The sequence below is a fragment of the Cheilinus undulatus genome, linkage group 5 (genome assembly GCF_018320785.1).
Source record: "Cheilinus undulatus linkage group 5, ASM1832078v1, whole genome shotgun sequence".
Classification (NCBI taxonomy): Eukaryota; Metazoa; Chordata; class Actinopteri; order Labriformes; family Labridae; genus Cheilinus; species Cheilinus undulatus.
In genome coordinates this window covers 9,162,291-9,188,534 of record NC_054869.1, presented here as the reverse complement: position 1 = coordinate 9,188,534, position 26,244 = coordinate 9,162,291, and the positions used below count along the sequence as shown (strand labels likewise).

Below are 26,244 nucleotides of genomic sequence, written 5' to 3'. Positions count from 1 at the left end.
TATTTCTGAATTAGTGAGGGAGTCCAGATTCAAACATGGCTGCTGTTTCCACTGCTAGAATTGAGGCTTTTACTTTCAGAGCATGTGTTCCAGCTCAAACTCCCTCCCACTGAAATATACTACTTAAAAATACCTTGGATGTTGTTCCACATAAACTAAGCGCCAAAAAATCTAATAGCAGGATTAGGCCCCTTTTTTAAATGTAGAAATATGGGTCAATACCAAGGCAAACTAAGCAACTAAATAAGACTGAAATTAGGCACAGTTGTGTCTTGGGCAGTCCACTTGCATGCCAATGAAATTTAAATAATGACCTAAAAATGCTAATTTGGTTGCTATTTCTTATCATAGGCACAGGATGGAGCTTTGAAATGAAAGGGAAAGGTATCTCAAGTCTGTATATAAATTAGAAAATTATGCAAAAATAGTGATGAAATCATATCATCTCTATTGTGAGCTGAGTGTGAGAGGTCTGAAATGTCTAAATTAATAACAACTAACAAATAAACAACTAAAAATTTGTAAAGATATAAAGATATGCAGATGATTTCTCCAGCCTACTGGGTCCCAGTCATCCAGTATCTGGCGTCTCTGGGCATCGATCAAAGCCCAGGCCTCACAAGAATGTAGTAAGACCAGGAGGACCAAGAACCAAAAAACTATGACTTTCGTCCGCATGCTCAGATGCTGTGAATGCTACGCCACCTTGCCACACATGCAAGTCCAAGTCTGCACGTAATCTCAGCCATTCAGTTAGTGGCTTAATTGATTATGCTGCCCAGGTGGGTGAACATCTCCTCAACTTCCACGCGCTTACCATTCACAGGCACAATCAAGGCATCCACAAATGCCTGGATCTTTGTTTTGGCCCAGGAGATACCCAATGTTTCAGCCTCCTCATTCAGCAGGTTACGACATCCACAGTCTCCGCAAGGATCCCAGCATCATTAGCAAAGTCTGGATTGGTGATGTGGACTTTGCCAGTGACTCTCCACAGTTAGCTGCCCTGCTACCTTTGTGAGGTCTTTATTTTTTAAAATTGTAGTAGTCCATTTCCCGTCACAGCAGCCATCATGACAACGCTCCCACAACAAGACACAACACATTTATGGTGACCATTGGAATATGTTTCATGTTCTGTCGCTGCAGCTTCCTCCATATTCCATTTACCCTATTCAGTGTGGCCTCACTAGACATTTCCAAGCTGCACAGAGACCACAGACTGTAGGTGGAGACACACTGCACAGCTCTACCTTCTTCCAACCACCTACACTGCCTACTTTTAAATAAAAGAGTCTGTTGAACATAAAAAGGTGTCTTTGCTAAACAGTAAACCATCTGTTCTTGTTTCATGGATGACTTTCACATAATGAGGTAGAAAAGCTGTTAAAAGTGACCTTTTTGGTTCATGCTGTGGGCATACTAGAAAGCCTTGCTAGTAGTTGAAGCAGGACAGCCCCTTTTAACTGCTTTTCACCCTGAAAATGTGAAATGCATCCATGAAATTTAGTAAATACACCTCAAGGAGTCCAGTTTTTACTTAGCAGAGCCCTTAATTAAACAAAGTAAGCAGTAGATGTTGGTTGAGCTAACCAGCGCATCTACACCTTTTGTTGTTGTTTTGACTTAGAGCAGAAATTTTGGCATCAGAATTTACATACTGTGCATGAATAGCGAGATTTAGAGGTCTGATTAGTGATAAACACATGTGTATTGTGCAGTTGTCCCTGATATATGTTGCATTCTCAAATGTAAGTCTCCCTGAAACTAAAAAATGAAGAGTGCAGCTAAAAGGCCAAGGTAGCCTCATTTATGGGAAACATGCTAGCGAAATAAACAGAGATGACTCTTGAAGGCTGTGAAGCTGCAGGAGCAGAGGATTGTTCAAGAATCTGAAATGATCCCACAGGTTGGAAGCATGCCTTGTGGTAAACCATAGACCAGTGAAAATTAACCATAAACCACCACTGACTGGAAACATGCTGTCAAAATAAATGAGACAATAATACACTGAAAAAACTTGAGGTCGCATTATAAGTGTGGCCTTTTCTTCTGCATTAACTCAAAGTGAAACAAGACTCTCCACATTCATTTTTTCCTGTCACATTAAGTACCTTCTTAAAAAAGTGACACAACCCTGCACTGTGTGTCAGTCTCCACTCTCTCTCTCACTGAGGTGCTGATGGACGAGGACCTACAGAGGAAATTACATCTTTATCTCATCAGACAAACACCGCACGACCCGCTGCTGCTGGTTTCATCCCCAGTGAACAAAATACAGCAGTTATCTCCACAAACCAGGGGACACCGCCACATGGATTTTATGAATAAGCTCAGGGAATACGTCGGCCCTGGTGAGTTTGTTCGGGTACTTTGGGTCAAGATAATAAGAGTGCGTCGAGGACAGGGGAGCCGCTCATCCACCTGAGCAGAGGGGCTGAAATGTATCACTGAAAGAGTGTGAGGGTTGGATACTTCTGCACATGCTTCAAATAGCAAGAAGACTAAGACATGCAGAGGAAGAATGCCGATGAGGACAACTTGGGGATGCAATCTGCAACTTTCTTGGGAATGATTGAGCAATTTTTAAATGTGGTCGGCAGTAAAAGTTGTCTGAGTGTGACAGAAAGTCTTGTTTGAAACACTGAGGAGCTGCTAGGGTGTGCTTTTAACCAACAATGCACCCATATCATGATACCAAATACATCATTTGTACAATTAATGTTTTTTTCCAAAATTTTATAAAGACATAAGACTGAAGCCAGTTTATGAACAATTATGATTCTTTCATTTCAGCTCCCTGACAATAAAAAATGCTTAAAGTGCCCCCCAAGGTGCCCCACTAGTGGACAAACATGATAAACTGCCCTTCAAGGTGTACCCAGTGCATAAATTACCATCATTAACATAATTTAGCCCACCCAGGAGACAGTGTCATGTGTTTTGGGGAACTCTGATAGAAATAAGGAGAGTGTTTAAATACTCTTCCAGGACTGCAAGATTCTCTGGTTTATTTTAAATGCATTCTTAATGACTGGAAAATTTTCCAATAGTTTTCCAGGTTTTTCAGGACTTGTGGGAGTCCTGTCTTTGCACTGTAGCACAGAAGAATTTCACAGGACGTGTTTTTTTACCAGTTTTGTTCAACTTTATTTTTATAAGTTTTCATTCATGTTTTAAAAAGTTGGGTCATCTAGGAATAGTCCTATATCACATATGATTGTCAAATTATCTTAAACTGTTCATATTTGCATTAAACTTCATTGTATAGTGTTGTGTTGTTACATCCCTAATTGTGATATGACTTCTGGCAGTTTCCCTCTTAGGTGAAACCCTCTGTCACATCTCAAACTTTAAATTTACATAAACAAACTCAACACAAATCAGAAGAACAATACAACAATATTTAAATCAGGCGCACAAGGTCTGGCTTTAAATAGCACGATTCATTTACATTCAAACACAGCGCGCCTACACGCCACTAACACCACACAGGAGGAGGTTACACACGCAGGCCCTAATGGACGCTGATATAAAGTGGTGAGGCATTAATGGTTACAATGTTTACCTAACCACTACACAAAGAGAGGACAGCAGCTCGCCACACATGTAGGCCACAGATAGGCTCGATGACAATCACTTATGCTTTTAGACTTTCAATTAATAAGTCAAGTAAAATCAGAATGTTTTATTCAGCAAAGGAAAAAGAGGGCTGCAACCACAAGGGAGCCATTACTACAAGTCAACCTGGACAATATGATGTAAAACAAGTTACAAATGCAGGAAAAAAAAAAAGACTAACAGGACTGATCTTACAAAGTCCAGGAACATGTGAAAGAAAACATCTACCCAGTCTTAACATTTCTTCATTAAAAAAAAAAAAAAAAATCTGAGTTGATATGTGCCTTGCCTGTGTGTCATTAAATGATATTCCATGATGTGATAAATTAAAAAAAAAATGATACAATATGGGAAGATACAATACAATATATTACAATATGATATGATGAAAGAAGATATGAAAAAACACAATACTATAAAACATGAAATAATATAATTCAATGATATGCTGAAACAATACCATATGATAAGATATGATGATAATATACCGTATATGAGGACGATAATATACCGTATGATCATATGATACGATACCTGATATAATGAGATGATACATTACCACGATACAATATGATGATATGACATGATACCAGCCTCACAGCAAGAAGGTCCCTGGTTCGCTTCCCAGTCAGGGCCTTTCTATTCTCCAGGTATTCTGGCTTCCTCCCACCACAAAAAAAGAACATGCTCATCAGGTTAATTGGTGACTCTAAATTGGCCGTTAGTGTGAATGTGAGCGTGCCGAGTTGTCAGCCCTGCGATTGACTGGCAACCAGTCCAGGGTGTACCCCGCCTCTCACCCACTGACAGCTGGGATAGGCTCCAGCCACCCCCCGCGACCCCAAATGGGATAAGTGGTATAGAACATGGATGGATGGATGGACATGATACCATACCATATGATACAATACCGTGAAATGTTATGTTGATATGATACGATATCACAATATCATGCTTCATACTTCCATTGTCAAAGATGTATCGATATCACAACAATTTGTATATCTAATGGGCAAATACACAAGTAAATAAAATCTAAATGTAATTTTACCTATACAGTATATATCATCCCATATGATACAATGATACCATGATACAATATGTAATGATCCGATATGATACAATGATATGATTCGATAAGATACAATTAAACACAGTACAATAAGATACAACAAATATAATAGGATACAATACTGCATGATGCCATACAATAAAACACGATATCATTCAAGATATGACATGATACAAGACAAGGTATGATGCAAGATACAAGATTCAACACGGCATGAAACTATACCATATGATACAACAATGTAAGATACAAGAAGATACAATACTACATTATAAATTAAAAAAAAAGAAAAAAAAAAAGAAATCCAGAGGCTACAACAAGAAAGAATATGACAGGATACCATTCAACACCATACAGTTTTTGTATGGAGAATTATTTATAAATGCTTTTTCTGAACCAAGATCTACAATCACAAAACCCTTCATCTGATAGCTTCAGGGAATTATGTGCAACTTTTCAGGGTCTCTGTGCAGCCTGTCAGCAATAAAGGCCTTTTTGCCAAGACTTCCCTTTTCCTTGAACTGCATTGTTTACTGTTTGAGCAGCAACTTCAGAAGAGTTGGAGTTTAGACAGCATCTGTGTGTCTATGCACTTACATTGCATTGTGGCAAAACTGCTCCACCTCTTCACCCTCCACTCAGACTGTTCTCCTGTGTAGAACTGATTCACTATGCATGGGCCCTGGTTTAACACAGGAAATACAACCTGTACTATATGCAAGAGGACACTACTCAATTGCAATGCTTCCAACACCAAACTAATGTCATCTGCCTGCAGATTCAGAAGAATAGAAGCACTTGTTTTACCTTTCCTACATTTCAACATCTACATACTTTCTTGTGGAAATACCCATTTAAATCTCTCAAAGGACCACGCAGTGAAGTGAAACTGCATTGGGCTTCATTCAGTGGGATGTGAATGAAGTCTGATTGAATGGATGTACAGAGAAAAGAAGGAAACAGATGTGGAAGCTGAAGATTAGATTCCTGTCAGGCCTGTTTTCATGGGCAGCTCTGCTCTCAGCTGAGTGACACACAGGCTGTGACTGCCAGCACTGACTGCCTCTCTCATAACTCACCTCCACACAGCAAAAAAAAAAAATGCTGATGCAGGCCTTGTCCAGATGATCGATTGATATTTTCCACACATTTATCCATACCTACTCCAAAGTATGAACTATTAGGCCTGGGTACAAATGATAATGGCCAGCCTGGCAGATCAGTTTTCCAAACAGGTTATTCATTTGGCATATGGTAAAGGACAGTGATGAAGCCATTCAGAGGAATTAGTAAACGGTGAAAGAAATCTTCTGCAGCGCTGGGACAGATTTAGACATCATGAGAAGTCTAAGCTACTGTATAACAGAATCTCGTTATAGAGGCAGATAAGGCCGGGATAATATTATGATGGTTTCACCATGACTAAAAGCTTAATTTATCATCTGTATTTTTTATGACGAGTCGCGGTCATGCTGTGGTGATATAAATAATTCTGTACTAATGTGTTCTAATTCAATCTCTGTGGGAAACACAAACTGTCAGGCATCAGTAAGCCAAACAGAGAGTGTGTTTGTGTGTGTGAGCCAGTGCTGGCCTCAGGATTCATCCTCGATCGCCCATATGACACCAAGAGGCCTGCTGGCATCAGTGAGACCTTTAGCACACTGCAGCCAAGGAATAAAAAAAGATTTGTGTCCCTGGCAATCCACTGTAATAGAGTGTACATGATGGACGAGTAAAGCCCTTAAGTTTTAACCCTTGGATGTCTGGAAGCCTTTTTCAAACAAACACAAAACTCTTGAGAGATTTCAGAAAGTTTCTAGGCAGACAGCATGTGTGAACGCAGATTTGTAACCCGGACTTTACCCCGACTTCCCTGGAATGAAATTTCCATGTAAAGTCAGGATGAGCTGATGTGAGAAAAAAGCAGGTCGTGTTCAAGAAAATTCACAGTGAGTGGGTGGGAGGGGTTGACGGCAGTTAATGGAACTCTGACAAAGTAAAATTGGAAAATTGGAAAATCGAAATCCATCCATTTTCTATGCAGCGTATCCCATTAGGAGTCGCGGGGTGCTTGAGCCAATCCCAGAACCACTTAACATAACAAGCATGTTTTTGGTCTGTGGAAAGCACCCTGAGAAACCATGCATACAAGGGGGAACATGCAAACTCCACACTAGGATTAGGTAATAAATCAAAAATCAGATAAAATTGCAATATGGCCTGCTGTAATTTTCAAATCGCAGAAGGTGCAATATTTCTTTGACCTTAAATTTGTGTCAAATTACCATTTTAAACTTTTTTGCAGCAGCAGCAGCAGCAGCAGAGATGTTATGCATGACATATCATGCAATAATTCAAGTGCCGTTTTTTTTTTTTTACAATACTTTGTAGAAAATTCCTGTCTTCGTTTGTATGTTTTACTTATTAAATTTGATAATGACAAAAACCTTTCAATGCAACAATTCATATTCAATATGAGTCAAAATAATCAGAGTAAGATATCTTTAAAGAATTGTTCAGCCCTTGTTTAGGAATAAAAGAGAGTTAAGGAATAATTGCATATCAAATTGCAATATTGGAGAAAAAAAATTGCAATTAGATTATTTTCCAAAATCGTTCAGTCCTATTCCACACATAACCTGTCTGACTGGCATTTGAACAAGAAACCTTCTGTTGTGAGGCAACACTAGCAGCAGGAAAACAGGAAGTGATGCTCACTGTGTCAGTGGCACTCAGGTCTTAGTGCTGATTGGCTGCACAATTCAGAAAATGTTGTGGTCGGGACACTGAATGAGACTGGAGAGTGAAAACAAAGTCAAGGGGAAGACACATCTCACAGTGGAGCCACAGTGGCACACGTTTTGTTTAATTTTACTGACTATCAGTAAAGTTAAATTTCCATAGATAACTGGCCAAATGCCAAATATCTGCCTTATTAAACGGCCAGGCCGATAATTGGCAGACCCCTAGTTTGGGGGCATACAGACATCAAGTGGTAATCCTTAGTACTGTAGACGGACCTCAAAGCGTACTGAAAATTTGTTTGATATCCAAAAGCTCAGACTGCATATAAAGGTGGTCTAGGATCCTGTAGAGGCTAAGCCAATGCTTGAAGCCCCTTTGGTTTTACGCCCAGATTTAACTTATTGACATGCTGACAAACTTTGCCATGTCTGATGAAGAGAATCCAAGACAATGTGTGTGTTTTAACATGGTGTTCGTTTATTGCTCCAAACTTCACTGTGTCCATACAAAACAATTCTAATCCAAACATTTCTCCAACATGAACAAACAATTCACCCACACAGTCTTCATCAGCAGTCAAAAACTGTTTACCTTCTGGGTGGAGCGCCTGCCTGGAAAAAGATTAGGTCCTATTTAAAAACTAATGCTCATAGGTTCCTCCAGATGCCTTCATCCACATTGTATTAGTTGTATAAATGCAAGGTGTACTGGCATGAATTATGGACCGCTCCTTCAACTAACATGATCTGCAGTATTCTACTAGTAAACAAATGTATGGTTTAGTTTATATCCACCTATCTTCATTCAGACTGATGGGAAATGTGTCTCTTTTTAGAGATCTTGAGTATTTGCTTCAGTTCAGTAATACAAGCCAATTTTTTGGCTCCATAATGGCTCTTTATTTGCAACCATTTTGCCTTCTTTATATAATTGAAATACTAATAAAATGGAAAAAGATGAAACCATGTGTCAAACAGGAGCCTGATGCTTGCTTGCAAAACAGAGCCAGCTGCTCACTTGTTGTCTTGAATAATTATTTCAATCTAACCACTTTTATCTGCTAAATAGTTTATCACCATGTCCTTTAAAAGCATGCTTATGTCAAAAGCAGGGAGAAAAGCTGCTAGCCTCTTAGCACGTGGCTAATTTGCCCCCATTCATTCTAATCACTAATGACTTCTCTGCACACAGCATGCAGGCATACTAAGCCGGGGTAAGAGAGCCATGGTAATGATGTCTGCATAACAGGCGGGTAAATGATTTCTGATATCAGGTTGTTACTGAAGACGTAGTGCTAATGTTAATTGATAATACAATGGGCTGAAAACCCCTGTGAAATGCATATATGAGAGACATATGTATTATTCAACTTTTGCGCCACTTGAAGCAGCTTCATGCTCTTTTCTGCTTGCAAGTATGTTCTTTACCACTCATGTATTGATGCTGTGTAGGTCCAACTACATGTGGCATTGATGTAAAGGCAAAAACTGCCATTATATTATATTATATTATATATATATTATATTATATATATATATATTGTCCACCGTTTCCGTGTTGTTCTTTTCACGTCATCTCCTGCACCCTAACTGACCCTTCTGTCAGTGAAAGTCTCCTGCTGTGAGGTGAGGTGCACATGCTGACCAGGCAAGACTGGTAGATTTCAGTGACAGTCTGTCCACAGATTTTCTGGAAATTTTCTGAAATGCTTTTGTGAAGTATAGAGTTTGCTGAATAAACTTCATAATGTTGAAACATCCCTTCTACTTTTACACTTGTTGCATGTTAGTATGGATAAGAAATTTGAGATAAAAGGCATAGCACTCCTGTGGCCCGTGATGTAAATGTGCAGCTATGCACTGCAGCCAAAGACGAGGCTAGACTGAGTTCATCATAATGGACTCTATGTGTGTTGCCTACGAGGCGATGTGGCCTAGTTTGGTCGTGCACGGCTCCCCGGGGGGTTCCATTATACGCCACTCAATCCTCTGGACCTTTTACAGGGAAATGAAGGAGCAACGGAGTAAAGTCTTAATCCTCACCCATGAACCATCTGCTGGGGGGCTGGAACCTTAATGTGTAGATTGAAGTGAACCCGGCAAAGGAAGAACTAACATTATTTTAAAAACACTGTGGGCAGCAGAAAGTCTGACTTCCTCTATATGAAAACAAAACGTCTGAAAGGAAAATCTCTTATTAAATCACAACACAACCATTCTACATCAGGACTTGTAAATCAGGCCATTTGTTTATGCAAAGCCCCAGAGAGAACACCAAAGGAGTGCTGGGATTTTTAAAGCTACAAACCAACTCACCAACAGCCCACAAACACCATATGTTTCCTTCAGTCTCAGTGGCTGACCTGAGACTGAGAGTGCAGGACCACTCAGGGGGCAGCTAAAGCATTTTCTGTGTCTTCCTGCATTTGTCAAGGAGGAACAAATCTTCCTCAGACAAGCAGAGAACTCACTTCAGTGCTGCACATTCACATCAAATACAGGTCTAGGTCAACAAGCAATGAAACACACAGCCTTAAATACTCAGTAGATGATAATTATAGACAAATTTAAGGGGTATTTTGTATTTTTAAACCTGGCCTGGCCCCTAATTTTAACGTTTTAGGGGTTTGAGTGACAAATAGATAGTAGAAACCTACCATTACTGTGTTTTCTTTAAAGCTGCATGCCTCTATCGACAAAAACAGTGATTTAACATTCAATTTAATTCAATTCAAGTTTATTTATATAGCACATTTAAAACAACTTCAGTTGACCAAAGTGCTTCACTTGAAGGAACAGCAAAAACTGTAAAATACAATACACACACATAATATCATTCATAAAAGCAGACAAATAAGTATAAGTCATGAGTTCCAAGATATCCTGTCTAGCTGGTATGAAACGCCAGGGAGAATAGAGAATAGGGTTTTCAGTCTAGACTTAAACATTGCAGAACATGGGAGTTGCCGGAGAGCTGCCGTCAACGGTTTATTTGTGAATTTAGTCAATGAGTAGAGATGCACCATATTGGATTATTACCAATATCAAGTCATTTTTGCAGATGCCAATATCCATCCATCCATTTTCTATACCACTTATCCCATTGGGGGTCGCCAGGTGGCTGGAGCCTATCCCAGCTGTAATTGGGCGAGAGGCAGGGTACACCCTGGACTGGTCGCCAGTCAGTCGCAGGGCTGACATATAGAGACAGACAACCAGGCATGCTCACATTCACACCTATGGCCAATTTAGACTCACCAAATAATCTAACAAGCATGTTTTTGGTGGCGGGAGGAACCCGGGGTACTCTGGGAGAGAATGGGAGGAACATGCAAACTCCACACAGAAAGGCCCTTACCAGGAAGCGAACCAGGGACCTTCTTGCTGTGAGGCAACAGCGCTAACCCCTGCACCGCCGTGCAGTCTGATGCCAAAATCATCGCCGATATATAAATGAAGTTCAGACCGAAATCTTTAGTGCTTTAAACACACTTGAAAGTTTAAAGATGATCAAAAAAAAAAAAAAAAACTTCAGTCCTTGAAACAAACTTTCAAATGTAAGGAATGAGGCTGAACAAAGATAAAACTTGGTTGATGCAGGTCTGTCGGTCCCACCAAAAACTCCACAAACGTATTTCTACATATGACCGGTATTTACAGCAGATATCATTATTAAATATTTTTAGGGCCGTAGTCAACCAAAGAAAAACTTGGTCAACTAAAATCGCAGATAACCAATTAATCGATTGGTCTTGGGACGGATCAAAACAAACAAAACAAAACAAGAAAAACCCCTTCAACAAGTCAACATAGTGGACTTTATGGTGCATTCATCAGCAGAATAAAAAAGAGATTTTAAACACTTTTCTTGAAGCAGATAATGACATCATTAATGTCACGCAATGAAATCTGTAGCAGTAATGGCTGGGAATCGAAAACAAAGGCAGTATTTCACTGAAAACTGCTGAGAATTTTCTCAAATACATAAATTTAAAAAAGATAAAGGGGGAATAAATATAAAAGTCCAGTGAGTTTTTGGGAAATTAATTAGGGATGCAGGATAATTATCAGTACCAACAAATTATCAGCAAATATTGCAAATATTTGATGTATTTTTACAATTCCAGTAATATAATATTAACTGATAAAATCCACTAATAATGTAGGAGTTTGTTTTGTTCCTCATGAGATGACACGTTCTGAAACAGAAGGTTGCAATGGTATGTGAAAGCCCCAGAGAAGAAGAAGCCTCAGCTCTGAGAGGCAACAAAACGTCTAATAACACAGCATCACTGATGGGGCTACCCAGTGTTTTACAGGAGGATAACTTGACACTGTCTGTGAAACATGGGTGTAAAAAGTCCTTGAGTTTGAAGTCTTCAGGCCTTAAGAGTCAATGGTTAGGCTGGTTATCGGGAAAATAAAATGCCGATACCAATAATCGACTAAATGCCAAATATCAGTCAACCCCTAAATCATCATACTCAAGTAAAAGTATTGTGACTATGGTTAAAATGTACTTAAGTAGAAGTTAAATCTACTCAAGTAAAAGTAAAAGTGGGTCATTCAAAATGTACTCAAAGTACCGAGCAGCGACTTTTGATACCTGACGAGGTTGTGCAGTAAAAATGGATCTTTCCTTCATGTGCATTAACAACAAGAGAATATGAATCTCCAACCAAGCTGGTAATTAAAAAATGTAACTTAACCTAACGTAAAATGCAACAGCAGTTTTGGGATGGAATGTGGAATCAGTCCATTGCAATGTGCCACTGACCGTCATGTGGTGTCAAAGTAAAACAACGGGCCAGTTTCATGTTGTTAGCAGAAAGCTTAGACCTCCTCATCTCGGCTTAAAAGGTTTCATTTCTTACTCAGCACTCGATGCTTTTTAAAATATGGAATCACTGATTTTAAAAAGTACACAAATGCCACTAAATGCAGATGTAAATTAGCTTTAAGCTAACTCTGGTACAATGCATCCAATGGCAACATTTATGTTTATTATCGTACATGGTCCCTTTACAAATAAACAAATAAATTACAGTAATCTGAGTGTGTTATTTTCTATACCTGGATATCAGTATCGACAGATAATAGCATAAAAGGTACAGTACCGGTCTGGCAGATATGAAAATTTCTGAAGATATTCACAGCTGGCCGTACTTATCGGCAGTATATATCATATATTGGCCTTAAAGGTGCAATGTGGGGTAATATCAACATCTAACAGCTAATTCTATAATGTGATGCTCATTATTCTGGTGATAACTGTGGCAACCAGTGGACTTTTTTAATTGTGCAGCTGTTATTTGGTTCCTTCTGCAGTGATGTGGAAACATGAAAAAGGCAAAAATCCAAGATGGCAGCCTCCGTGGAGGGGATCCTCCCTATGCATAAATAAAGGGCTTATTCTGAGCTAATACAAAAGATTTTTGCATTCAGGTGATTAAACACTGATTTGGATATGCCTACTTATAAATATTATGTTTCATTTTTTACCAAGTTTGTTCTGCAAAATGCATCTAGGCTAAATATTGCACACTACACCTTTAAATATTGGTAAAATATACAAGTGTGCCATCAGTTATAGGTGTCTGCCGAGGGTGCCAGACACTCGAGGAGGCCCATCATGAGCCCTGAATATTTCCAATGAAGCACATTGTCTGTTTCCCTGCTCCTCTTGGTTCTGATTGACTCAGCCTCTCTTTACACAAGAGACACTTGGTTTTATTCACAGTAAAAAAAAAGTTGTGCATATATAAGTAATGGTTTTTACAAATGAATATGGAAATGCCTTCAAAAACCCTGTGTTGTGCATCCCTACATTGTAGATTGACCTGCAGAAATGATCACCTGGGACAAGCACCAAACTTAAAGTATACATTAGTCATTAATTCCTAAAGATGTGTAGAAAGTGCAGACAGATTTTGGACAGAAATGGCTCACTGTGCAGCATGTTGGATTCTGTCAAACATGTAAGCCATGAAAACAATTTCACCATTCTTCAATCTTTGCCAGAAAAAATGGGTAAGCTGCAGATAAAGTTTGAATGATGTGTTTCTACTTTTCTAAAACCATGTCAGAGCTTCCTGAAAACCTCCTGGGGTTTAGCACGGTTTGATTTCACCTGAGGGTCTGATGATTCAAACCACAGACATCACTCTCTCCTGTTATCTCCCATCCTATAAGCACTAACTTCCTCTATCAGATAAGGTAGCCTGGGGATGAAAGATGCCTTTGGCGTGACAGTGCTGCAGGCTGATTTGCTGTGTGACACTGTAATCATCCAGACTGGACCACTAACACATGCTTGTGGTGAAAATGAAAATCTGCCTTAAAGGGAGAAGCCTATAAACCTGCCAGTTGTCTACAATCCTTATAGAAAGCTTTATTTACTGCATGCACATTAGGTGGGACATGGTGGCTCCTGCAACTTTAGGCGCCCAGAGCCTAAAAGGTTTCTAATCCTTCTTGACAGGTTGTGACACTGTAACTATCCCACCCTAGTGTGCATGAATCAAACCGCCTGCTGAGCCAATACAACCACTGAAACTGTATTAGCTTCTCCCTGCGGCACTTCTTCAATGAAAAGTGAGTATCCAGGGCCTAAAGTGAGGTCTCCGGTCAGGATAACAGCGCTGGTCAACTTGCACGGTCTAATGGAAGTTTGCCTTGTAGGTACAATGGCTGATTTCTCTGAATGAGGCTGCACATATACGGCTGCTTTTTGCAAACCCATTCCACTACAGCTGCAAGCTCCCCCGTTAGGATAGATGTGTTACTATAAAACCACTCATTCCACCCAAGTGACTGAATCCACCCATGCAAACTTCGAGCTGCAAATCCACTCTAGCCTGTTTAATCTGCAGCCACACGGTGTGTGGAAACGCCGGCAATGCAACGAAGAGAGAAGAAGAAGCGATGCAAACTTACGTGAAAACGAAGAATAAAGTGGTCGATCCCACAAGGAGAGTGGCAGCAGTGGACACTGGGATGTATTTGGTGGGTTTAAATCTCTTTCCAGCGCTGTTGGGCATTCTGTAATTTCCACATTCCTCAGTTATTTATTCCGATAGGAGTCGCATGTAGAAAAAAAGATCCAGTGTGCAGTATACAGGCGTTTCTTTGGCCAGAAAAGGTACAAGCAGTCCGTGTTTGCTGTCGCTGGAGCCGCATAGATCCTGGGATAGAGAGGCAGGAATACACAGAGCTCCTGTGGAAGCCTGGAAATCCCACCCTTACAATCCTGCCCACTGGTGAGGTCACTGAACCGCTCGGAAAGGTGGAGCCTGTGAGCAAAGCCTGCAAGTGGCTTCATTTCAAACACACAGGAGCTCTGATGTAGACTACCTTCATTTATGATCGCTTTTAAACAGGATGTACTGCAGAAAATACATGCTTACACGCCTACTTTGTAGCCCTGAACAACATTTATGTCTATAAAATTAATTTTATTCAAAACATTTTTATTCTGATAAAGCTATAAACTGCAAAGGATCGTAGCCGTGCAGCAAAACCATACCCAATTTACAATATTTTATTTGATCACTAATTTGCCCTGATGCAAACACAAACATCATAATGGTGCTTTTTATAGTGGCAACTTCTGCAGTTTGGAATTCACATTTTAAAACTATAAAGTGGAAGAAAGCGTAATTATGTCCCTTCCAATTTTGTGTGTCAAATAAAATTAGAGAAGTGCATTTCAAAATTTTGCATAACGTTTATCCTTGTAACGTACAGATTTCCAAGTTTACAGACATAGATGCTAAATGCAGGTTTTGTGGTAGTGAGCTGTAGAGAACTTTGTATGAAACAGGACCAAGAATCCTACTGTAATTAGACCAAAAGACACAGTCACAAAGTTTGAAACTAAAAATGAATCTTTATGTTTTATAATGAACCTCATTATATTAACTGGCAAATTCCACATGTAAAAAGCAAAGTTCTCAAAGTCCTTCCCAAACTTTAATGTTTTCATGATAGAATTCAACTCTTATATGAATACATTAAACTATATGACAAACAAAAAATGCCAAAGCATTTTATCATTTTACAATGAGTTATTCCCTGTGATTTCCACTTGACTTACTGTGACACCTGTATAATCTTAGTTTCTTGTTTTATTTATGTTATCTTTGTAATATGTTAAATGCTATTATTTTTTATATACTCATTTGCCACATTTATGTCATTCTTTGTGATTTGATATCCTGTTTTAATGATTGTCCTGACCTAATGTTTAATGAAATATTTAAAAACAAAACAAACTAACAAAAAAACCCTTCTGCTATTTGTATTTATTCAGTGTCAGGGGCGATTTTAGCCACTTTGAGGCCCCAGGCAAAGACATGTATAAGCCCCCTTCTCCATTTAACCAAAAGCAATCTCTGCTCTCCTAACAAGGATGTAAATATCCCACAGTACCTTCCAATCTGCTCTTAAAAGAACATCATAACTCAAATTAACCACAAGTCAATATGCCTCTAGTCAAGGTAAAACGTATAAGAATAAAGGGATCCATAAAAGCTATAATTTAATTGATATAAAGGGGCTTATCAAGGGCTTGGACCTTGCTGTCGGTGCAGATGTGCACCTAAGGAACTTTTTTTGGATAATCAGAATCTATTTTGATGCTATTTTATTCACTCCTGGCCCCTAGTCCACATTTTTAAATGCAGTTCTTAATCACTGAAAGAAATTTTATACATAAAATGTACCTCATATTTGATGCACACAAAGCAACATAGTGCATGAAGCTCGTGCCATTAGTCCATCTTTACTTAATGGCAACACCTATGTTGACATCCTTGTTGTAAGGAGCGGAGCCAGCAGAGTTAAAATTCCTGGGGATTCCAACTTAGGAAGATCCGGGGCCGTGCTACCTTGAAATTGCTTTTCAGACAGTTATACGCACTGTTTTTAAGCAATTTTAAATGCAAATGCAGATTAAGAATGCTAACAAAAATCCACAATATTCAGACCAAAATAACTCAGTTCCATCTAAAAAAGTTCATCCTTTAAAGCAAATGTAATTTTTAGTGTTTAAATGTTCTCAGTGTCCTAATCCTTTTTGAAACCAACACAATGATGCATGGGCATAGCTAGGGATTTTGGGCCCCCAGAAAGAATATTACAAAGCCCCTCTCCTGTAACTGGCTAGCCAAGCAACAAATGTTGCATCATTTTTTGCAAATATTTATGTATTTGAATGTATTTTTGAAGCATAATTCCCCAATTTATGAGCAATATTTTTACTATGGTTAAGCTGACTTTACTTACATTATTTCGCAGTGCTGGACTATACCATTTGGACATTTTTAAGGGAGGAACAGAGGCCCCCCAGTATTTATTTTACTCTATTTGATACAAATTTTAGTCTGTTGACTGATTCATTTTGTCGCTTTTGATTCAATGAAGACACTAATTACTGAGAAAAAATAGATAAAAACACACTTTTCATTGCAGGCTCCTCAAGGGCCCCTGCCAACTGTGGGCCCGGGTAATCAGTGCCCTTTTACCCCCCCCCCCATGCTATGCCCCTTCACTGATGATCAGTGAACAAAGGCAGAGCAATGAAGTATAGAAGTTTAAAATTAGCAGTTGTAGAAGATCATAAAAAGCAAAATCATGTGGGTCCAGAAATAGATTTTTTCATGAAAATGCAGAAGAAGTTCAAATTGTGTGCAATGTTAAGTTGTGCTTTCTTACTCAGCAGAAAAATACTTTTTACCAACCTACAAGACTCTGGGCTTCTGGGAAAACATTCAGGGCTAAAGCCCTGTAAGCCAACCCTCTACTCTGACTATGTTTGTGTATTATGAGCCATTTACAGTCAAACTTATTCCCTAAATGAAAAATCCTACCCACAGATATTTCTTCTTTACTCAAAGTTATAGTCGAATACAAAGGTGGAGCCAAAGGTGCTAAATTTCTGGGCTTAGCCCAAACTTAAGAGTCCAGTGAGACATTGGACAGTTTTTGCTCATCAGACAGCTAAATACTCTGTTTTCAAGCAGTTTAATAAAAGTTTAGAAATTAAATTCTAATAAAACTTTACATCATCTGAGGGGTAAAAAGCAGTTCCACAAAAAACAACTTTCAGAGCTAACATACTGTATTTTTTAATCAGTTTTCAAAGTTTCCCTGATTATTCTAAAACCATATTATAACACTGTGGTTCCCACCTTTTCCTTGGAGCTCCCCCAATGTGTACCATAAAACTGGTGATCTCCCCCTGGACCAACATGGACAAAATAAAGAAACATTGCTGTCAAAGATTATCATCTTGTTGTTTTCAGTGATAAAATCCCAACAAAACAGGCCTTAAAAGGGCAGGTGCCCCACACCCCTAGGGGGGCCTGGACCTCAGGTTGGGAACCAATGATTTAACATGTTGAAGAGCCAGAAGTTTCACTATACCACTTATAAAGGGCAGAAGCCATCTGATGTTTATTTCTTAAGCTACATAACATAGGTATGGTAGGAATTTAGTGTAAAAGTTAACATTTATAAAGGACATCAAAGTAAAAGATTTATTCATGAAATTTTGAAAATGTAAATATTCAGTACAATGTTAAAGGTCTTTTTTTTTTAATCTTGCAGCTCTTAGAAGTTAAAGAAATGGCAGATTTTTTTCAGTTTCCAGTCATCATACTGTAATCATAATCAGTTATCTAGACCTATTTATTTTTGCATCCATTGATCATAAAACTCAGCAGCAACATACCTTTTGCCCCCCTAAGAGATTCGGTGCTTTAATTAAAAGGATAATTTTTGGTCTTTTGCCTTTATTCAAATAGTAGTACAGTTAAAAAGTTAAAGGTGCAGGCAGGGGAAGACATGCACCAAACGGTGCAGAGATCAGAAATCAATCCATGACCGAGGACGCCAGCCTCTGTGGATGCCCGCTCTACAACCTGAACTAGACTGGCACACAGATTCACTTCTGAACAACCATTCAGGGCTCCAGCAGTGTAAGACACCTCCTCACTCTGCCAATGATCAAATATTTATGATGCTACCTGTGTATAAAGCATAATGAGAATCTATTCATTAAAAAAGTCTGTTCTGAAGAGTTTGCAGAGATAGAGAAGAAGTAGGCTGTGTCAAGGGTTAAAAGCAAGTATTTTGTGAACTTAACGCATACTTTAAATAAAGTTAAGCACACTTCTTTTAACCTACATGACCTTTTTGTCTTTCTTTATTCATCTAATGATGATGTTATTTTAGAAAAGAAGAAAAGAAAGAAATAGTGCTTTCTTTGAATCTATTGATTTTTTCATCATCATTTTATCATTCTGATTATTTTGCTTTCATCAGATTTCTCGGTAGGTTTGTTCCTATGTTTGTCTGAGATTCTTGCCTATATCTTAACCTTTGTAAAACCATATTTTGTCAGTAAAGAATTAAAAAGAATATTTTTGTTGCTGGCCAGTGTACTTTCTCACTGGGTTGATTTTTGTCTGTTTTGTACAGGTAAAAGAAAGAAAGAAAGAAAAAAGCTAGATAAAATAGGGGCTTCTATGCATTTAGTGGTGGATCAAAAATAATCAAATAGGCTGCCTGTCTTATATCGCAATACCAAATAAATAATTTGTAACTCAATCTCTTTATCACAATCCTATTTTTGTGCTATTAGATATTATTTTTTGTTGTCAATTTACGTTTTTGTCGTATTTGCCACTGTTACACTGCACCACTTTTGTTTGTAAATAACTAAAGGCCTATCTAATATTGACACTTGTCCCAAATAAATGTAGAGTTATTTCATTGGTTGCTGTAGAAAGCTTTAAATGATTTCCAAGGTAAATATTGATATATATATGCTTCAATTTTAAACGACAAATTAATGTGTAAGAAGCTCACATATTTGTTATTTATTTGTGCATTAATAGTGCATTTAAAACGGGGACACATGCTAAGTAACTGACTGCAGGTTCTTCTCTAAATGTGTGGATTCGAGCGTCCTCAAGTGGTACCATGGAGGTATATAAATTGCAAAACCATCTGTTTTGTCCTATGTGAGCCACCGTAATGTTTGTGGGAAACTGCTCAGATTAGCTTGCAATCTCTTGTGCTGACCATGGTGCCGACTTAGGTTTTAGTTTCCAGCCTGGAGCCACCGCCCGGAGGATATTTGTGCCACTTTATGTGTTCTTGTGTGCCTTTCGGCAGTTTTATTTACTATTCAGACACCGGTTAAGTAAGGAAAATAAAGGTCTACGTTGCTAGAGAGCTGTACATTTTATTACTAGAGAACCAGCTCAGCTGTGCTAATTAGCTAGCCGTACTTTGTTTCCTCGGCGTGTCTCCTCAGGATGTCTTACAGGAGAACTTTGAAACTTATATGCGGGTTGGCGGGAGGCTCTGCTGCTGTTGTGTTCGCGGCTGCCGCTGCTGACTCCCGGGGATATTTCGGTGAGCGGCAGGGAGAGGCGGGCAGTCGGTGGTCGAGGTTCACTGTCCTTCGAGCTGCGCAGCCGGCGTGGACACCTGCCAGCCACACGCCAGCCCCGACCGGACACTCCTGGGACTTCAACTGGGACAAGTACGTGATCCCCAAAGGGGTTGTAGTTTCACAGTTTTGTTAGACTAACGTAGCTCAGTACTGTTCTATTCCTGCCATGTTTGTCCCTCCACTTTCGTATGCTACACAGATCTCTGCCAATTTTCAACCAGGCTACCCACGACTGTGAAAGATCAGGATTAGGAACACTATGAGCTAAATCTTGGAAATCCTGCTGCATTTATTTGGGGTTTGTTCGCCTATAGAATCTAACCTAATATAGATTTTAAGAACATTATGGCTGCAATATAAATGGCAATTTCGTATCAAAATAAGCATTCCCAGTTAACAGGGCAAACATTATAAACGACGAAGCTTTCTCACTAAGCATATGTGTAAACATTTAGTCATATGAGCCTCAGATTATTGTTGGATATTTAGTGTTTACAATGCTTGATTTATGCGATATTCACAAGGAACACGGTATAGCTCAAGCTAATACACACTGTTTTAGTTTTACTTTCATTATCACACACTCTATCCTTATCATAAGGTTTCATAGATAGTATTGTGCATTACATTGTCCCTTCCTATAGTGCCAGCCTAAGACAAAGTACATTTTAATTCCAAAATCATTTAACCTTGACGGTAAGGTTCAGTGTTAATAGTCTATATTGAAGCCTATAAAATCATTCAGTTAGAAAAGTGGTTCTTGAACTTTATTGCCCAAGGCACACCTAAGATCAAGCCAAAATCTCAATTCACACCATATTCAAATCTATGCAAAACAGCCTCTTTAATAAGTGCTACAGTATCTTTAGTTGTTGAATAATGTGTTTGCTCAAATTTCCTTGGCACACCTAGAGTCTGGCCATTTTAGTTCCACAAATTTAGAATAATTGTAATCATTTCATATCACATTAAGAAACAATGTCACCTTTGTCAAACATTGTTCAAGCACACTAAACAGCCATCTATGAATAGCAGCTTCTTAAAAGAGTTTGATGTAGGGATTATTCAAAACGAAGGAGGTGCTTCGGAGTCCCATCATCATCTTAAATCATAGCTTAGTCAGCCCAGGCATTATCCTTCAAGTTAACTATGTGAGACAAAGCCACTTTTAATCCTAAAATCACCCTGTCTTAACTCTGTCCAGGAGAGACCCATCTGCACTGTCCAACGGGAAGAAGAAAGAAAACCCAGCCGAAGACCCCACCTCTGAGCAGGACAATGGCAAACCCAAAGCTACACGAAACATCCTCCTCATCAGACACTCTCAGTACAACTTGAGCGGGAACAGCGACAAGGAGAGGATCCTCACCCCATTAGGTCTTTATTTCACCTTATGTCGGTGTTTAGAGTAATCGCAGCCAAACAGATAGTCACAGGTGTACTCTGATACAAAGCTAAAATGTTATTCTGTATTTGTCAGTTTGCATGTACTGCTCCACCATAATGGCAGAACAGTCTGTTCTATTGTTCTGCTTGAGATTTCACAATGGGTATTGTGTCTTCAATTCCAGGTCGTGAGCAGGCTGAGTTGACGGGTAAGCGGTTGGCAGAGTTGGGACTGAAGTATGATGTCCTGATTCACTCGAGCATGGCCCGGGCCACAGAGACAGCGAACATCATCAGCAAACACCTCCCAGGTAGTGGAAAGAGGACATGCTTTGACTGAGAGTCAAGTTTAATACTCTGTCTTCTCTTGCTGCAGATTAAAGTTTTACTGCTTTTATATGTACAGTGATGGGAATAAAGAACACCAAGCATCATGGAAGTGTAAAGTATTATGATGTTGCTTTTCAACTTCACTGTACTAGATAAAAAAAACTCTGTTAATACAAAAGTTTTTGGTTTTTGAAATGTATGTGCATACTTGTCAGTATAACTTCCATATGTGTTAATAACTTTGCATATATGCAGTATGTAAATCTGCAAGTACGGTCACATTGTACATTTCTAAAACATTGAGATTTATTTCAATAAAGAGCCACATAATCAATACAATTACAGTTATGTCAACGAAAGTAGTACCACAGTGCGTCCCACAAGAATGTATGCAAGATCAAATGCTAGATATTAAAAAACAACAATGCAAAAACGGGCTGTCAAACATACTTCAGTATACTTTACCAGGGCAGCCCACCCAAGTACAGTTAACATGTCCTTCACTAGAGGATATTAACATATTTTCTGCTTTTTCAATCTCCTACGGGTCCAGGAGTGGAGCTGCTGAGCTGTGATTTGCTGAGAGAGGGCGCACCGATCGAGCCAGTTCCACCTGTCACTCACTGGAAACCTGATGCTGTGGTGAGGGAGGCTACAACCACTCTGAGCACTTTATGAGGAAGCTGTAGGCCTAGTTTATGTGTGTACCTTAGTTCAGAGACTTTCTGCTACCCATGTGCCCATGCAGGTGTTCTGTCTAGTGCTTGTTTAAGCTACAACTGCAGAGATCAACCAATACATCAGTGCATTGTCACAGGAATGGGTGATAGGAAGAGAGAATTTCCAAAAGGCCAACATTTAAAGAGGTCTGCCTGCTAGATTTTAGAGTAAATGTTGATGTACATTAGACTAAAACAAAGCTTGTCTTTGGCCATACCTCCACTGTGCCTAAGCACACCACTACCCCTCCTCTTTTTTTATTTAAAGTTTTTCAGGTCAAACTAAATCCTCTCCTGGTTTGGTTTTCGACAGTGATAGTCTTTGGACAAACTCTGCCGTTGATCCTCTACATACAGCGCCCCTGGATGGGCAAGGCTGTTATTCTTCCCCCCTGTCTCTTTTCCCCCATTTGCATTGCAGCTAATAGCTGGAGGGTTAATGGTTGACATGAAAATAATATGTATGAAACATCTCTGAGTAACACAAAAATAAGCTCAAGGAGGTGCTCTACTGCCTGTGTGAACACAGAGCTGAAAACAACAAACCTAGAGGGAGTTTGACTTTGATCTTTTTTAAAAAGTCATCACTAAGTTTTACATTACAGTTATGACATTTGATTTGATGCCATATCATTAATGAAATTTTGCATAATAAATCTTTAAAGGATTTTGTTTACACTGTAGCAAAAGCTACTTCTGAAAGTCATTTGTCATTTTATTTACTGAAAATTATTTAGATTGTGCCTCATATTACACAATCACAAATAAGAGAAAGGTGCTTGCATTAAGTTTATTCGGTATCCAGACATATTTAGGTGTGGATTATTAGTAGAACAATCCAAGAAAACCTCATATTTATGGACGCCTCTGAATAGGACTTTTACATGATAAATACATCCATCCTGCAGAGAGCAGTGCAGCCTCAAATTAAAGTACTATCTTCTATCCTGTTGGCCTCACTTTGGAATCAATCTCTGACTACATTCCCCACAATGTACGGCAGCATCATGTATTGGCTCAGTACTGACTGGGGGGTTCATACAGAACCCCCACGTGTGACAAAAGGTGGCTTTCAACCTCTCTACCATCCTCCAGCAGTACCACGAAGATGGAGCTCGCATAGAGGCAGCCTTCCGCCGCTACATCCACCGCGCTGACCCCAAGCAGAAGGAGGACAGCTACGAGATCATCGTGTGTCATGCCAATGTCATCCGCTATTTTGTTTGCAGGTTTGTGTTTCTGCTGGACAGGCTGGTCATGACTCAGCTCAGACTGGACTGTGGCCTTCTTGCTTTGCCAACCATTGTGTTTAAACCCTGCAGCAATTTTTTTGCATTTAATTTATGGGCTTTGTCACTGTGCTTCTAGAGTTTTTAATACCCAATATTTTAATGAGATGCAGTCACCTTAAAGTGGATTATTTTATCAGAGTGGAAGATTTTAAAAGTAAGATTTAGGCCGTTTTGAAATACAAGTATGTGTTACGTTTTAGCCAAGAATATTCAGATGAAAAAACGTACAGCTACTGTGAGGAATATTAAAGTTGTTATGAGCCTGAAATCGAAAATGTTTTTGCAAAGTACAAAAACAAACAAGACTGTCAACCAGAGGATGAATTATTTATATATAAGGACCTGTTTGGAGTTTGTGGCTGGTTTTAAAACGGGTTCAAAAAGGCTAAACTCTTGCCAAAGCTAGTTGGAAAAAGGGCAAAAATAGATTTTACACTAGGAATAGCTTTCGTGTGGTTCTTTGCTCTTCTTTTATCAAAGACATGTGGTGCACCTATGATAAAACTGCTGCTATTGCTTCATCACAGTAAATCTCTCTGCAGGCAACCATTGTTTACTGGCTTGCAGTATTTGTTTATTTAAATTTATCTGACTAGGAAAACGTCATTGAGATGAAGAATCTCTTTACAATAATGTCCTGGTCAAGACAGTTACCTACACAATTTACAAAAAAATCTCCTGTAGCAGGTTCCAGACTACAGGAGCAGCTTATCTGAAATTCCTTTTACCCATTTGAAGATGCACTTTGGGGACATAAAGCAAAAGTACCATGCATCCATAGTATTTAGACCCCCTTCGCTTTTTCCATTTTCTTATGTTGCAGCCTGACGCTACAGTCAAAAAAGGTAATTTGTTTTCTAATTGATCTACATTCAGTATTCCATCATGAGAAAGTAAAAACAGAATTTTAGATTTTTTTTTTTTGCAAATGTATTAATTGACATACGACCCTTTGCAAAAACACTTCATATTTAGCTCAGGTTCCTCCCATTTCTCTGGGTCTTTGCTGAGATGTGTCTACACTTTAATTGGAGTCCACCTGTGGCAAATGAAATTGAGTGGATGATTTAGAAAGGCACACACTTCTCTAGAGAAGGCCTAAACGCTGACAATGCATATTAAGACAAAAACCCTGAAGTCAACAGAACTGCCTGCAGTGCTCTGAGATAGGATTGTTGCAAAGAACAGATCCAGGGAAGGCCACAAAAATAATCTGCACTGAAGGTTTCCACAAGCACAGTGGCCTCCATAATTCTCAAATTGAAGAAGTTCAGGGCAACCAGGACTCAGTGCTTATGGGGTGGCTATTCAGAAGCCTCTCTTCAATGCAAAACACATGAAAGCACACTTGGAGTTTGCAAAAAACTCCATGTGAAAGCTAAGTGGGCTTTCATTTGTTTTGCACTGAGGAGAGGCTTCAGTCTAGCCACTTTGCCCAAAGCCCAGATTGGTGAATGTCTGCAGTGATGGTTGTCCTTCATCTCCTCACAGGATCTCTTATAAAGAAACATTTCTCAGATTCTGTTTCCACTTTGTCATGATGGGGTACTGAGTGTAAATTTATGAGAATAAAAATGTTTTTTTTTGTTTTCCCACTGTAGCATCAGGCTATAACATAAAAAATAGATAAAAGTGAAGGGGATCTGAATCCTTTCTGAATGCACTGTAAATTTGTGACTGAGTCACTGAGTGAAGACTGTAGCTCCCAGCAGTTTTCACATAAATAAAATCCCACAAGTGTGAGGGAAGCAGATGAAGTATAGCCTTTTGAATATGTGTCACTGATTTAGTGTACTTGTTCTTCTATGCAGTACACATACACTGTTTAGACATGAGTCTGATTGTTCTTTAGTCAGCCTTAAAAAATCCTGCTTAATCACAATTTCCTGTTTGGATTCTCTGGGGTGTCTATATGTTTTTTATCCGTTCAAAGAGAAACTAAGTTATGACAAAGGCACAAAGTACCCCTAATGACCAGTTATTACCCCATCATCTGTGAAATGTGTCTCTATAGTTCCTCATGATTCTCCTCTGTCTTTTTTGTTCTCTCAGGGCTCTGCAGTTCCCTCCTGAGGGCTGGTTACGTATGGGCTTAAACAACGGCAGCATCACGTGGCTCACCATCCGCCCTAGCGGCAGGGTGGCCCTCAGAACTCTGGGAGACACAGGGTTCATGCCCCCAGATAAACTGACACGAACCTGACAGCCATAAACATTTTGGGGACTCAGTCAGTCGGTTGCAGGGTCAAATCGCAGTCTTTTCCTTAAGTGTCTTGAAAATTACTGTTAATGTTAATGTTTTGTAATTGAAACTACCATCGTGTATTGAAAGACTCTGTGGTTGTAATTACTTCCGTGCCATAGAACGCCAGCAGAAGTGATTAACGGCTGCATCGCAACTCCTTCTGAATGTAACTGAGGATTTTTACATGACTGATTTTTAAACCAAAAATTGTATTTGTATAGCTGTTGTATATGCAAATCATGCTGTCAACTTGTCATGTCGCTACAGTGAGGATTATGTGTTGTTTGGTGCAGCTGTAGTCAATAAACCTCAAATCCCTTGGCTTGTATTGAAGTTCTTTGCTGAAGTGAGCAGAAATACTCTTACACA

General features: G+C 39.2%; 2 protein-coding genes across 5 annotated transcripts in view; one reads left to right on the top strand and one right to left on the bottom strand.

Annotated features, from left to right (window-relative positions):
* The window catches only part of zdhhc8b (zinc finger DHHC-type palmitoyltransferase 8b), a 134,887-nt gene extending 120,252 nt beyond the window's left edge, over nucleotides 1-14,635 (bottom strand). The window contains exon 1 of the mRNA XM_041788008.1: nucleotides 14,377-14,635. Coding sequence (XP_041643942.1) covers nucleotides 14,377-14,480 — 104 coding nt within the window. The 5' untranslated portion in view covers nucleotides 14,481-14,635. The remainder of the gene's footprint in view (nucleotides 1-14,376) is intronic.
* A 4,836-nt stretch (nucleotides 14,636-19,471) lies between these two features.
* pgam5 (PGAM family member 5, serine/threonine protein phosphatase, mitochondrial) lies at nucleotides 19,472-26,196 on the top strand. Of its 4 annotated transcripts, XM_041787064.1 has the most exons (7): nucleotides 19,472-19,648; nucleotides 19,763-19,993; nucleotides 21,108-21,280; nucleotides 21,475-21,600; nucleotides 22,167-22,261; nucleotides 23,434-23,567; nucleotides 25,683-26,196. In XM_041787064.1, the coding sequence occupies exons 2-7, from the start codon at nucleotides 19,764-19,766 to the stop codon at nucleotides 25,831-25,833; spliced, it is 909 nt and encodes a 302-aa protein (XP_041642998.1). In that variant the 5' UTR covers nucleotides 19,472-19,648; nucleotide 19,763; the 3' UTR covers nucleotides 25,834-26,196. The 4 variants fall into 4 exon arrangements, with proteins under 4 accessions (XP_041642998.1, XP_041643001.1, XP_041643000.1 ...); XM_041787067.1 differs by having other exon boundaries at nucleotides 19,472-19,993; nucleotides 22,173-22,261; nucleotides 23,437-23,567; XM_041787066.1 differs by having other exon boundaries at nucleotides 19,472-19,993; nucleotides 22,173-22,261.
* The last annotated feature ends 48 nt before the right edge of the window (nucleotides 26,197-26,244 follow it).

Excerpts from the sequence above, each read along its gene's own strand:
- pgam5 (XM_041787064.1), top strand. The coding sequence starts at position 19,764 with ATGTCTTACAGGAGAACTTTGAAACTTATATGCGGGTTGGCGGGAGGC. Across the intron at positions 21,281-21,474 it reads GAGGATCCTCACCCCATTAG|GTCGTGAGCAGGCTGAGTTG; the intron begins GTCTTTATTTCA and ends CTTCAATTCCAG. Across the intron at positions 23,568-25,682 it reads ATCCGCTATTTTGTTTGCAG|GGCTCTGCAGTTCCCTCCTG; the intron begins GTTTGTGTTTCT and ends TTGTTCTCTCAG.